We start from the raw sequence: 13262 nt of genomic DNA on the forward strand, positions 1-13262 counted from the left end.
ACTTGATTAATTTTGTCATACTAATCTGCCAATTAAGTTATGAATACTATTTATAAATTATGTACTCTAAGACCGAGTGTGTAGTGAATATTAGCACACTTGCCAAACAGTATTTAAACACCAGAAACAATCAGAAACCATAGTTTTACATATGGCCTTAAAAGTCGAACACATTTACCGTGTGTTGAAATAATCTACGTTCGTAACACACTTGGCTTTTAACAATTCGTTCGAGTCACATTAATTATTATTGTTTCTGAATACTCATTTTGTCAGAAGAGAAAATAAGAAATATTGGCAAAAATCTTGTAAAAATTTTAATTCATTATTGTTGTAAATATTTTTTTAGATTATCTTTCTTTTTAAATAACTTGTAAGGTGAATGTGTTAAGCATTCCTAATATATTTAACTTATTAAGCGAATGAATATTTTGTAATAATAAAATCTAAGTAAAAATTAGTGATAATTTTATATTTGTATTTATGATCCTGTTCGTATGAATATAATTAATGTGTATCATTATTTGAATACAAATGTTTAACTTTTCAAATACGTTATTTTTCTTTATTCAATCATTAATTATGAGTTAATTCTTAATAGTTTTTAAAATATACCTCAAAGTAAAAACTTGTCAACAAGCGGTCGTGCATCTAAAAATTTTTTCATTAGAGAAAAAATTCCATTTTAATTGACACTAATAAAATTTTGTTTTAATCCTGCACAAAAAAAAATAATTCTTGGGGCAACAAATTTGTTGTGTTATGAACTGAAAACAAAAATTTTATTTGGATGATAAAAAATTTTATAATTCAAATAATTTTTTCTTGCTCTAAAAAAATTTTTTCTCGCTCCAAGAATTTTTAAGTTTACAATTTATAGTACCAAAAAATTCTTGTGACAAGTAAAAATTTTTTTGGGACGAATTAAAATTTTTTGCATTAATAAATCCTTTTTTTTGGTTCGAACAAAGTTTGGATCAGTTAAAATCCAATTTGATCTGATATTTCATATATAGAAATATCTATATTTCGTGTAGATTTATCCAGATCGGATTAGATCTTTGGATGTACATTGAATAAAATTAATGAAAATGCCATTTAAACAATAAAATAATATTTTACCATTAAAGGGGAAGGGAGGGGGGCAAAACGGGCCCCCTGAAATTTTTGATGCCTCGAAATATTAGGGTGCAAATGGGCCCGCCAAAGTTTTTAACATGAAAAATGTTTGGAGCGGGGAAGGGGTAAAATGGGCTGTCTAGACTTTGAAAACCTACAAATATTTTTTAGCCAAACGGGTTCCTAAAATTTTTTTAACAGATATGATTAAAGAATTATGATAAGGGGCAAACTAGGTCACGAGTTCAACAGCATTACTAACTATAATTTTTTTTAAAAACAATTTATTCTATATAATCGAAAATAATTAAAATATTTGCAATCAAGTAATAAAATTAAGTTAATTTTAGGTCCAAATTTTCACTATCAACTCTTTTTTATACTAAACACACAGCAAAAAGTTTCAAAACATAAAACAAGCGACAAACATTCATTACCCAGGTAGGAATCGCCACGGCTGACCATAGGCCGAGCCTTGGCCCTGTTGTCACTTGCCAAGCTTCGGCAGCTGACCATTGGCCCAAGCCTCGGCCAGGGCTTGGCCCAATGGTTTGATTACGTTAAGCCAAGTCTTGGCAGCTAACCATTGGCCCAAGTCTATAGGCCGAGGCTTGGTCCAATGGTTTCGTTTAATTAAGCCGAGCTTTGGGTGGTGACCATTGGCCCGAGCCTCGGCCAGGGCCAGGCCCTATGTTTTGATTTTTGTTAAATCGAGCCTTGGGTAGTGACCATTGGCCCGAGCCGCGGCCAGGGCCGGGCCTGATAGTTTAATTTAAGTTAAATCGAGCCTTGGCCGCTGACCATTGGCCCAAGGATCGGCCGAGGCTGGGTCCGATAGTTTAATTTTTGTCAAGCCGAGCCTTGGCAGCTGACCATTGGCCAATGCCTCAGCATGGGTTAAATTTTTATTTAATATTAAAATTATCAACTTTACATGTATCTATATATATGTATATAGAAAAGACCAGGGCATAACGGTCTACCGAGTATACGATTAATATCAAGAGTTGAAATTTTCAAAAAGTAAAATTGTTTGATATACAATAATTTTCATTTAATTAGTTATTGCTATGTACAAAACTTTAGTTAACATGAAATTTTTATTTTCGGCGGGCAAAATGGGGTATCCTTTAAAAAAGTTGAAAAAAAAAATTTCTGAAAGTTGATCAAATTTCATTAAATTCAAATTTTTTATATGTAATATACATAAAGAAAAATTACATTTCACATCATTGGTGGATACAAAGGCAAAAAAAACATTTTTTTGTGGGGCAGAGAGGCCCCCCTCCAATAAATGATAATTTTTTTTTTTATTAAATTGTTTTCATCATTAAGAATGTATTTCTTTCTCTTGACAATTATTTTTGGTTTTACAATACTCTAAAAAAATTTTTTTAGGTGTAATAAATCGTTTTCCCTCGATTAGCTTAATTACTAATTGTTATGTAATAAAAAAAAACAATTCCATATTTTTCATTTGTCATTATTGTGAACCCAAAAAACGTGTTTTTTGATTTTTTAGACTACAGATTATTTTGCATTATTTCAAAAATTTTATCAATAAAAAAATAAAATATTATTTTCGAATATTTTTAGTGGCCGAATTTGTCACAGCTATAGAGAATCAGCCGAAAAATGAATTAATATATTACATTTTTTTTAATTTGACGATAAAAATATGAAAGAATCATTTATTCAGAATTTTTGGATGGTCCATTGTGCCCCAGGTGTCATGCGTAGTGCTAAAAATGCGCAAATATATCGGATTTATAGCAATTAGACGAAAAAAAAACATTTTTTTTTTTTAATATTTTGGGGGTACTCCGTTTTGCCTACCCTACCCCCTTTTGCCCCCCCTCCTTCCCTAGTAGTGCTAATAAAAATATCTCATTACTCATCAGACAATTTTGTTCATTAAATAAAACTACAGTTCACCTCATCTTTACGATTTAATATTTTTGAATTAAATTGTATTTAAATAATTAACAAGCAAAAAAATCATGATTATTTGGACATCAGATTTAGCACAGTGGATAGCGTCCCGGCCTAGTAATCAGAAGGATCTCAGTTCGAACCCCGGTAGCCCCCAAATAATTTTATTCGTTATTTCCCATTAATTCAGTAATTAGTTAATTACAATCCAATGTAATGTCGATAAAAGTGTGATCAAACTTTTTTTAAATTATATTTATTAATTTAAATAATAATATTTTAGATCGAGCATTGGGTGAGCCTTAGATTTTTTGCTACCCGAGGTTTGGCCGAGGCTTGATTTTTTGTTTCCCAAGCCTTGGCCAAGACTCAATTTTTTGTTTCCCAAGACTCGGCCGAGGCTTGATATTTCGTTCCCCAAGGCTGGGGACATTGTTATCATCCAAGGCTTGGACCGATTCCTTGGCCCAATGATCAGCCAAGGCACGTGCCAAGCCTTGCATAATCCTAGTGACGCTTGGCCAAGGCTTGGTCCAAACCTTGCCCAGTTGTTCTTTCCTACCTGGGTTGAGTTTTGTTGGGGGCCCGTTTTCCCAACTTTTCAGGATTTTTTAATTTTCATAGACACAGCAAATTAACACAAGAAACTCAGCCGAAGGAAAAAAAAGTGAAATAAGCTGAAAAACTCGCATTATAAAAATTTTTTGAGGGGGCCCATTTTGCCCCCCCCCCCCGCCCCACCCTTCCCTTATACTATTGTTTACCGCCGTCTGCATCCAGTGAAAAGAAGTATACATATATAACTTTCACAGCCTCAAAATGTAAAAATTATAGATTTAGGTTTACAGAACTCACAATGTAAAAATTACATTTTTGGTTCTGTAAAAATTACATAATTTAATTGACAGACAAACATCTGTAAATTTTACAGACTTTTCTGTAATTTTTATAGAACTGTTTTTTCCGCGTGCGTGAGTATTTATTCTGTACCTCCCCCACATTATACCATTATAATAAAACATAATTTTGTAATTAAAAAGTGACAGCCTCTTACCATTAGCACTGAATTCTGATTATTTTGAATGGTCAAATAATTTTATTAGATGAATTAGATTACGAAAAAACGAGAATAAAATAAAAAAGGTTACGACAAAACTCAATAGGAAAATGTATACATATATATAGTGAAGTTGTAGAATTCACAGAAGTATTTATGTAAAAAATACAGAGCAAAATACATGCGCACACTTACCCCCATACACCTGCACACACTTACCCACAAACCTGCACACATGCGCACACTTACCCGCATAAGTAAATATTACATAAAGTAATAATGTATAATCTACAGAAAAAATATGTAATTTTTGCAGAACATTATCTGCTAGTTTACATTATGATATTCATAAAAATAACATTTATGAATTTGTAGAAATAACATATTTTATCTGTAAATGTTACAAATAATATCATCAGTAAATTTTATGGATTTTTTTCTGTAACTTTTACAGAACTGTTTTTTCCGTGCGGGAGGTTGGAAAATATTGATGGATATTATCATCATAAATAAAAATATATTGAACGCACGTCTGACTATCGCGCCTTATGTATCCCTTAACAGTATTTGCCCTGATAGCCAAGCTAGCGACTAACTACAGCAGCGACATGCCATCAAGTTGGCCGCAAAAATTGGCGTTCTCATAAGTTGACGGGAAGTTGGCTTCAATTTTCCGAAAAAGATGGCGACAGGTTGCGGCAGTAGATTGTCGCCAAATTTCTGAGAAAGTTAGCATTAACTTGTCATCAGTTATTAAAGCTGAGATTGTAGAAAAGTTAACAACATATTAACCCTTTTCCGGTTTGGAGTCTTGAGCAGTCTCGGTGTCAGTAGCTGTGTGGGTATAAAACCAATCCTACCAAAAACAGATTCTCTGTATAAAATCGCGCTAAGTACACCTTTGAAATTTTTTTACAATTTTTTTTTTCCAATTCTATGAAAATTTATTCCATGATTTCGAATTTTATTAAGTATTTGGTATTTTTTCGATTCGATTCATTTTTTTTGTAAAAAGAATCTTTTCTTGATTGTCAAAAATTTTAAACGTGTACTTGGCGCGATTTTATACAGAGAATCTGTTTTTGGAAGGATAAAGTATCAAGAATCTTGGCGTCAAATTTCAACTGCACGTTTATGCGTAAAATTGTGGACAAAATGGCGCGCTCTGAAAGCAAGACTTTCTGGTCAAAATTTTGATGTGAATCAGTTGCGATCACATCGACGACAACTTCAGATTTTGTAAATGTTGACTACAAATTGTTACCAGCTTTCCCAGAAAGTTTGCGACAATCTACCAATCTACAATATATCGCTTTCTGGGAAAATTGAAGCTCAACTTTCCGTTAACTAATGAAATGTTAACTTTTGCCACAAAATTTCTCAAAAATATGACGTCAAATTATTGTTAACTTATGAAAATGTCAATTTTCATGTTCAACTTGGCGACAGGTTGCGCCAAGTTTCTGAGAACGTTGGTAACAACTTGTAGTCAACAGTTAAAAAGACTGATTTTGACGTCAACTTGATCGCAACTGATTGACGCTAACTTTCTGACCAGTCTTACCATCGGGGTGGGAAGATTTCTCGAACGGCCATCGGTAATTTACCTGACTTCGGTTTCGAAAGATTTCATTTTTACTACGCATCAAATTACTGTCAATTTCAAGCTAAAGTGGCCATTAGGGTACAGTTTAAGCTTCAATGTTTAAAGATTTTTGCCCCTAAAGTCTTTTTTACTGTAGAAACTGTAATTTTTCAACTGCTCTTTTTTCCGTGTATATATTTTGATGTCAATTTTCTCACTTAATACTGATAATAATTGAATATTTAATTAATATTTTTTAAGTTAAAGATTATTCAGGCTCTAGAATTTTCGAGAAGTCGCGCGTACTATGTATTATTTTGGGTGTTCGAAGACGCTCGAAGATTCGAAGAGGTCCGGTAGATTCCGCTTCCTTATTTTTCTGTTTTCTACTTCTTCCTCTTCTCCACTTCACTACTTCTCCAGATTTTTCTTACCCTTTCTAGTTCTTTCGTAGTCGTTTTAAACATGCGATTAAATCCGATTGAAAGTCAATCAGAAATTTCAAATTAAATTCGATCATAATTTTCCAAACAGAGTTTTTAATCAGGGATTTGAATTAAAATTTTTAAATGTAATTTTTTTTACTCAAAAGAATTTAAAATCAACAAAATTATTTTTCAACAAATTTTAAAAATAAAATTTTTAAAAAATGCACTTATCAATTTAAAAATTTTTTAAATGCGCATTTTTTAAAAATTTCATTTCATTAATTATTTACTCTATTTATTTATAATTTTAAATTTGTCTGATGTCTGCTACATTCACACTCATATACACTAATGCAAAAAATTAAAGGAGCAGAAAAATTTTATAAATTTTTTAGTGATTTTTGGAAGGCTGTAACTTGGTGAAAAATGATCGTATCGAGATTTTAAAAAAAAACATTTTGTAGCTTGAAATCTCTAGTTTTGGTGCATTTTTTTCAAAATTTTTTAAAAGCTCCGATTATTGCGCAAACATGAGAAATACCGCGAGACAAAAAATTTCTCAATTTTTTTTTTTTTCCGAAGAGCCCACGGACCGCGAAAAAATTCTTTCAACTAAACGAATGCATAGTTCGTTTAGAAAATTTATTCAGCTTCAATTTGTTTTTTTTTTAACCTCGTAGGACGATTTGTCGCAGAGATATCAGCCTTCAAACAGAAAATGATCCTTTTGGCTTTGATCATCGATATTTCAGGTACCAATGATCGCACAGAAAGTTGAAGGGCGGCAGTGAAAACTTGAATAAATTCCCCATAAGACTCTGTCATCATTTTTTGAAAAAAAAAATTTTTTTTATTTTTAACATCCATTCGAAGTAAGCACAAAAAAATGACTTTTTTTGGTTTTTTAGTAAATCAACCGCTACTCTGCAAATATCGATAAAAAAAATAATGTTGCCAGGGACTTTTTTAGCTTAATGTACCCCCAAGACCCCTGTAAATTTTTAAATTGATCTATCGAACCGTTTTTTGGGAATCATCGATCAAAGTTTAGCTAAACAATTAAAGGAGCAAGTTTTGTTCCTTTAATTGTGTAATCATAATCAAAATTAAAAAATTTTTTTTTTTCGACTTTTCTCAAATTTTTGCGTTGGTAACTCAGCAAATGCAAGGAAATGACAAAAAAAATAAAAAATTTCCAAAAAATGTCAAAAAAAATCGAAGAAAAAAAAAATTGAAACTTTTTTTTGTGTTCTTAATTTTTTTTTTGACATTTTTTGGAGCTTTTAAATAATTTTGAAAAAAATGCACCAAAACGAGAGATTTCAAGCTACAAAATGCTTTTTTTAAAATCTCGATACGATTTTTTTTCACCAAGTTACAGCCTTCCAAAAATCACTAAAAAATTTATAAAATTTTTCTGCTCCTTTAATTTTTTATGATACTGAAGTTAGCAGACGTCTAATAATTTTTGGACTTTTTTTTAGACGATAAACCATAAAAAAAAAAATATTTGAAAAAATTGCACCTATAGTTTTTTTAATTTTCTACATGTGCATATTTTTATTTTATTTTTTTGCAATTGATTTGTTGAGAAACAAAAATTCAAAAATTTTTAAATGTCTGCTAATTTCAGGATCATAATTTTTTGCATTAGTGTATTTAAACTCATTTTCAACAAAGCGTTTATCGAAATTTTAATTTTAATCGAGTTTATTTCAACCTAAAAATAAATCAAAAAAAAAATTATCATTTAATTACACATATTAATACGAAATACTGTCATATTATTTTGTTATTGATAATTTAAATTATCAGTTACTGCACATGCGCTCTAGAGTTTTGAATACGGCGCCACCAAGCTCACAAACAATCAATCAAACCGAGCCGTTCATCGAACCAGTCGCCATTTTAATTTTACCAGTGAGTCAAAGTACGACGTCATCAAAAGTATTTTATTAAAAGTGTCATTGAAATCATTAAATAATTCTAATATCCATCAAAATTTATCTCCAGTTCCTCAAAAAATAAAATTCAAATAAATTTGAATTTTGAATTTCAAAGAAAAAAAACAATTCCACAACCACAAGATGACGGGAAAACGCAGCCATCAATATAACGAAGACTCGTCTGGAGACAGTGATTTTTATTACGAAAATTCATCGACTGGTAATTCAAACAATGGCTCAATAATTGAATCTATCGAACCACAAGTTCGTAAACGCGGTCGCGGTCCATCAAAGCGGCCATGTTTGAATCGCAACGCGCTGATGGCACGAATGAATCGTCAAAAAAAAAAGGAATATGTTGAAAAAATAGAAAGCAAACTAATGCACCATCGTCAAGAAATAAAAGACTTGACTTCAATAAATAAAAAGCAGTGCATTGAGTTAAAAAAATTAAACGCAGAAGTGTCATATTTAAAAAATATCATCAACAATAAATCTAGTATTTCATTGCTCCTGAAATCAATGAACGAAATTCTGCGACGCAGCAAAAGAAAACCAGATCCGAGTCCAAAGTCCATTTGTCATATAGCAGAAAATAAAATCAACAATGGCGAAGAAAAAGGTATATATTTAAATAACAATCCTTTTTTACAGATGACGCTGCCGGCAATCGCAGTGTCCGATCATGACTACGCTAGTTCATGTCCTGATAACTTGTTTAATTTTGAAGGGGTTAATTACGATCCAACAAACGGCCAAGTTTCTGTAAAAGATTTAAATCTTACTTGCGACAGTGCCATCAAACCTCAGAATGAATTGACGAAATCATTTGAATCCGTCGAAGACATTGATCTAGGAATCAGCGACACAGACATCGAACAGCTCAGTTCGATCGACGATATGTTCAATAATTTAAATGACGACCTGGATGACAATGAGCCGATTGATTTTTTAAAACCCAACGACAGTCCTGTGGAGTCGATAGATCTGTTCAATGATTTGGACAACGGAATTTGCGTCCACGTTAATTCTGGAAGAGTTTCACTGGAATTTTGCTCAGCTTGCCACTACAACAGCGTCAATTCAAACGGACCCTGAATTTGGATGACAATCTTACGGAATTCGGTTATAGATCTGACAGATTTATTTACTGGATGGTCGGTAACGTAGAATAAGAAGACTACGGCTCATTTATTTTTTTATAATTATTTTCTATTAAAATACTGTAGGTTGTAAGTTTCATATATAAAACTACTGTAAGTTTATTTATGTTAGTTAAGGATGATAGTGTATGTTATATTATTGTTATTTACGTTGTGAACCTCCGAGACTGTACCAGTTCTTTCATTTTTACAGGACTTGAGGCGGCAGGAAATTTATCTCGGATCTATGGGATATTTGCCAGATAAAATTAAGGTGGGCGTCAATTTAAAATGAGCAGTCACATTTTTTTGTGAAAACGATTGATTAATTAAATATCAAATGTATGAATTAGGGTGTTTCAGAAAAAAAAAATTTTTTTTTGGTACTCAAAAATTGAAAGTATACCGGAAAATAAAAATTTTGGTGCCAATCCGAGCTCATAATAACAATATTAAGGTTTGCCTCAATCCATTTTTCTGTTTTCCATTTAAATAACATAGGAAAAATTTTTTTTTTTTTAGAATTTTCTAGCTTACAGACTACTCAACGGATTTTTATGCGCAATGAAATTTTGTGTAGGAAATTGAACGCTCTACAAAAAAAGTCTCTTATCATTTTTTGATAAATCCCACTGTTCAAAAGTTATTTAAGTTTCAAATCAAATTTATAGTAAATTTTGAGATCTTTTCACTTTTCCGACGAAACTATCAGTCTTATTACAAAATGTCATTGACATTTTTTGTAGGTAATTTTATTCCTTACAAATTATTACAAATAAAATTTTTCGAAATTCCGCATTGTTTTTAATATATTTTCATTTCAATGTCAAGCACTTAAAATTAATCAGAAATCTCTTTTTTTAAGAGCTTGGCATTGAAATAGAAATAACTTTAAAACAACGCAGAATTTCGAAAAATTTTATTTGTAATAATTTGTAAGGAATAAAATTATCTACAAAAAAGTTTCTATGACATTTTATGATAAGACTGATAGTTTCGCCGGAAAAGTGAGAAGATCTCAAAATTTACTATAAATTTGACTTGAAGCTTAAATAACTTTTGAACAGTAGGATTTATCAAAAATTGATAAGAGACTTTTTTTGTAGAGCGTTCAATTTCCTACAAAAACATTTGTTGTGCATAAAAATCCGTTGATTGGTTTATGAGCTGGAAAATTCTAAAAAAAAAAAAATTTTTTTCCCGTGTTATTTAAATGGAAAATAGAAAAATGGATTGAGGCAAACTTTAATGTCATTATTAAGAGCTCGGAATGGTACCAAAATTCTTATTTTTAGTTATACTTTCAATTTTTGGATACCATAAAAAAAAAAAAAATTGTTTTTTTTTTTTTTTGAAACACCCTAGTATGAATGATATGATAGTAAAGTTAGCAGACAAAATTTTTTTTAACAGATAAATAATGAAAAAAAAAAATTTATGAAAAAATGCACGTCGGAAATTTCATTAACTATACGTGCAATTTTTCAAAGTATTTTTTTTAATATTTATTTTTTCGTTAAAAGAAATCCAAAAGTTTTTAAATGTCTGCTAACTTTATTGTCGAATGAATGATTCTGAAGTTAGCAGACAATTAACAATTTTCGGTTTTTTTTTTTTTGACAATTTAATTAAAAAAAAATAAAATCTAAAAATATGCACATGTAGAAAATTTTAAAAATTTCTGGTGCAATTTTTTTTAATATTTTTTTTTTTTATAATTTATCGTTTAAAAAAAATCCAAAAATTATTAGACGTCTGCTAACTTCAGTATCATAAATATTTGAATGAGTGTAAATGTAGCAGACAGAGAAATTTAAAATTATAAATAGAGTAAATAATTAATAAAATAAAATTTGAAATAAATGCACAGTTTAAAAATTTTCAAATTAAGTGCATTTTTTTGAAATTTTTTTTTAATTACTTACTCTATTTATAAATTTAAATTTCGCTGATGTCTGCTACATTCTCATTCAAATATTTATGATACTGAAGTTAGCAGACGTCTAATAATTTTTGGATTTTATTTTAGACGGTAAATTATAAAAAAAAAAAAATTTTGAAAAAACTGCACCTGTAGTTTTAAAAATTTTCTACATGTGCATATTTTTAGTTTTCATTTTTTTGTAATCGACTTGTTGAAAAAAAAAATCCGAAAATTTTTAATTGTCTGCTAACTTCAGGATCATAAATATTTATATTTTTAATTTCTAATTCGTAAAAAAAAAAATTATTTGCGCAAGAAAATTTTTTCATTATGAATTAAAAACTTGGATTTTTTATTTATTTTATCGAGAAAAATTTTTCTTGTGCAAATAAAAATTATTTTGTTATTAAATTCAAAAAGTTCATTCGTTTAAACAAAAAAAATGTGATTTTTTGACGCAATTTTTTAAAATTTATAATTAAGCCTTTTGGAATGGTTACAGTTGTCGCATTGCTGAATGGAGCTTGATGCAGAATTTAAAAATAACGCCAGTTAAACTCTAATTAATATACACTTAGCAACGTTTATCAGGTTGAGTATTATGTATCACAGACATTTATAATTCCCATTTGTTAATTAAAAAAGATATGAAAGGCATCAGTTGCCTGCAATAGTTTTGCTGAATCTATCAAATGCCTGCAATATTTTTTCGTACATTATATTCTTACTGCTCAGTTGCCTGCTAAAATTTATTTTCTACGGTTCCATTGCTTACAGAAATATAAAATATGTAATTTAATTGCAGACTTCTATTGCCACTTGAAAATATTTCATGATGTCCAATTGATTGCTATTTAACTGCGTACCCAAGTCAATGAAATTCCTAATTGATGTTGATGAGCTGCTGATTTATTTGCCGAGAAAATCAAGTGGGTGAGGGAAATGATCGACGTTCAAGACCGAGCACTTGAGAAAAAAAACGCAGCTGATCTGAAAAATATCAGAACCACTGCAGTCTTCACAAAAGTAACTGGAAAATTCCGAGTTTTCTATTAGAAATTAGTGGCCTGGTCAGGTAATTTTCTACATCGACTCTGAGATTCAGTCCAGTATCTTATGATGGACCGGGCGAGTCATACTGTTGTGAAAATTACCGTGGGTCTGATATTTTACAGAGCAGCTGCGTTTTTTTTTCTCAAGTGATCGGTCTTGAACGTCGATTATTTCCTTCACCCACTTGATTTTCTCGGCAAATAAACCAGAAGCTCATCTACAATAATTAGGAAATTCATTGACTTGGGTACGCAGTTAAATAGTAATCAATGAACATCATGAAATATTTTTAAGTGCCAATGGAAGTCTGCAATTAAATTATATATTTTATATTTACGGAGGCAATAGGGCTAGAAAATAAATTTTAGTAGGAAACTGAACAGTAAGTATTTGTAATGTACGAAAAAATATTGTAGGCAACTAAAAGTTCTTTAAATTACGTAATATTATTTTTCGCAATCTTTAAAATTACAAGTAAAATTTGTGTCAAAAACAAAATATTTTTTTTACTATCAAAATTTTAAATTTATTCCATATAAAGATTCAGTTTTTTATTTTTTAAATAAAATTTTGAGAAAGAAAAAGAATGAAAATGTAGGGAAAATTTTTCTATAAAAATCATTTGACTCAAAAACTTTTTTTTTAATTACATTTAAGAAAAATTTATGAATAAACATTTCAAGTTAATTAATAACCGAAAATTTGAAATCTCAAAATAAAATGATAGATTTAAATTTGAAAATTAAAAATATTATTCTCATATCAATGAAAATTTAAGTTTCAGCTTTCAACTTGCGACTGATCAGCAATAGCGCAATGGAACGGCTTTTATTTATCTTATAAATAAATAAATATACAACATTGTTGGTAATTAAACGTTTAGACGTCATGAAAAAAATCCGTCTCAAGTACCTCGTATTAATTATTCACTTAAATTACATGTACATGAGAAATTTTTTTTTTCTGTCTGTGATATAATTTACATATTAATTATTCAACACTTTCCATGTTCTTTAATTGTTATTTAAAAAAAAAAAGAACTTTAGAATTCAATGAATTTTTTTTTAAATTTTATT

The 13262-nt window shown here is 29.9% G+C and overlaps 1 protein-coding gene across 2 annotated transcripts; it reads left to right on the forward strand.

Annotated features, from left to right (window-relative positions):
* The first annotated feature begins 8003 nt into the window (after nucleotides 1–8003).
* Nucleotides 8004–13239, forward strand: LOC130672956 (uncharacterized). Of its 2 annotated transcripts, none has more exons than XM_057477776.1 (4): nucleotides 8004–8689; nucleotides 8798–9483; nucleotides 11636–11724; nucleotides 12965–13239. In XM_057477776.1, the coding sequence occupies exons 1-2, from the start codon at nucleotides 8209–8211 to the stop codon at nucleotides 9163–9165; spliced, it is 849 nt and encodes a 282-aa protein (XP_057333759.1). In that variant the 5' UTR covers nucleotides 8004–8208; the 3' UTR covers nucleotides 9166–9483; nucleotides 11636–11724; nucleotides 12965–13239. The 2 variants fall into 2 exon arrangements, with proteins under 2 accessions (XP_057333759.1, XP_057333760.1); XM_057477777.1 differs by having other exon boundaries at nucleotides 8534–8689; nucleotides 8722–9483.
* The last annotated feature ends 23 nt before the right edge of the window (nucleotides 13240–13262 follow it).

The sequence above is a fragment of the Microplitis mediator genome, chromosome 8, assembly GCF_029852145.1.
Source record: "Microplitis mediator isolate UGA2020A chromosome 8, iyMicMedi2.1, whole genome shotgun sequence".
Classification (NCBI taxonomy): Eukaryota; Metazoa; Arthropoda; class Insecta; order Hymenoptera; family Braconidae; genus Microplitis; species Microplitis mediator.

What these genes read in the sequence shown, in the direction of transcription:
- LOC130672956 (XM_057477776.1), top strand. Translation starts at nt 8,209, where the DNA reads ATGACGGGAAAACGCAGCCATCAATATAACGAAGACTCGTCTGGAGAC. An exon ending in CAACAATGGCGAAGAAAAAG is followed by an intron (nt 8,690 to 8,797) that starts GTATATATTTAA and finishes TTAATTTTGAAG; the next exon opens with GGGTTAATTACGATCCAACA.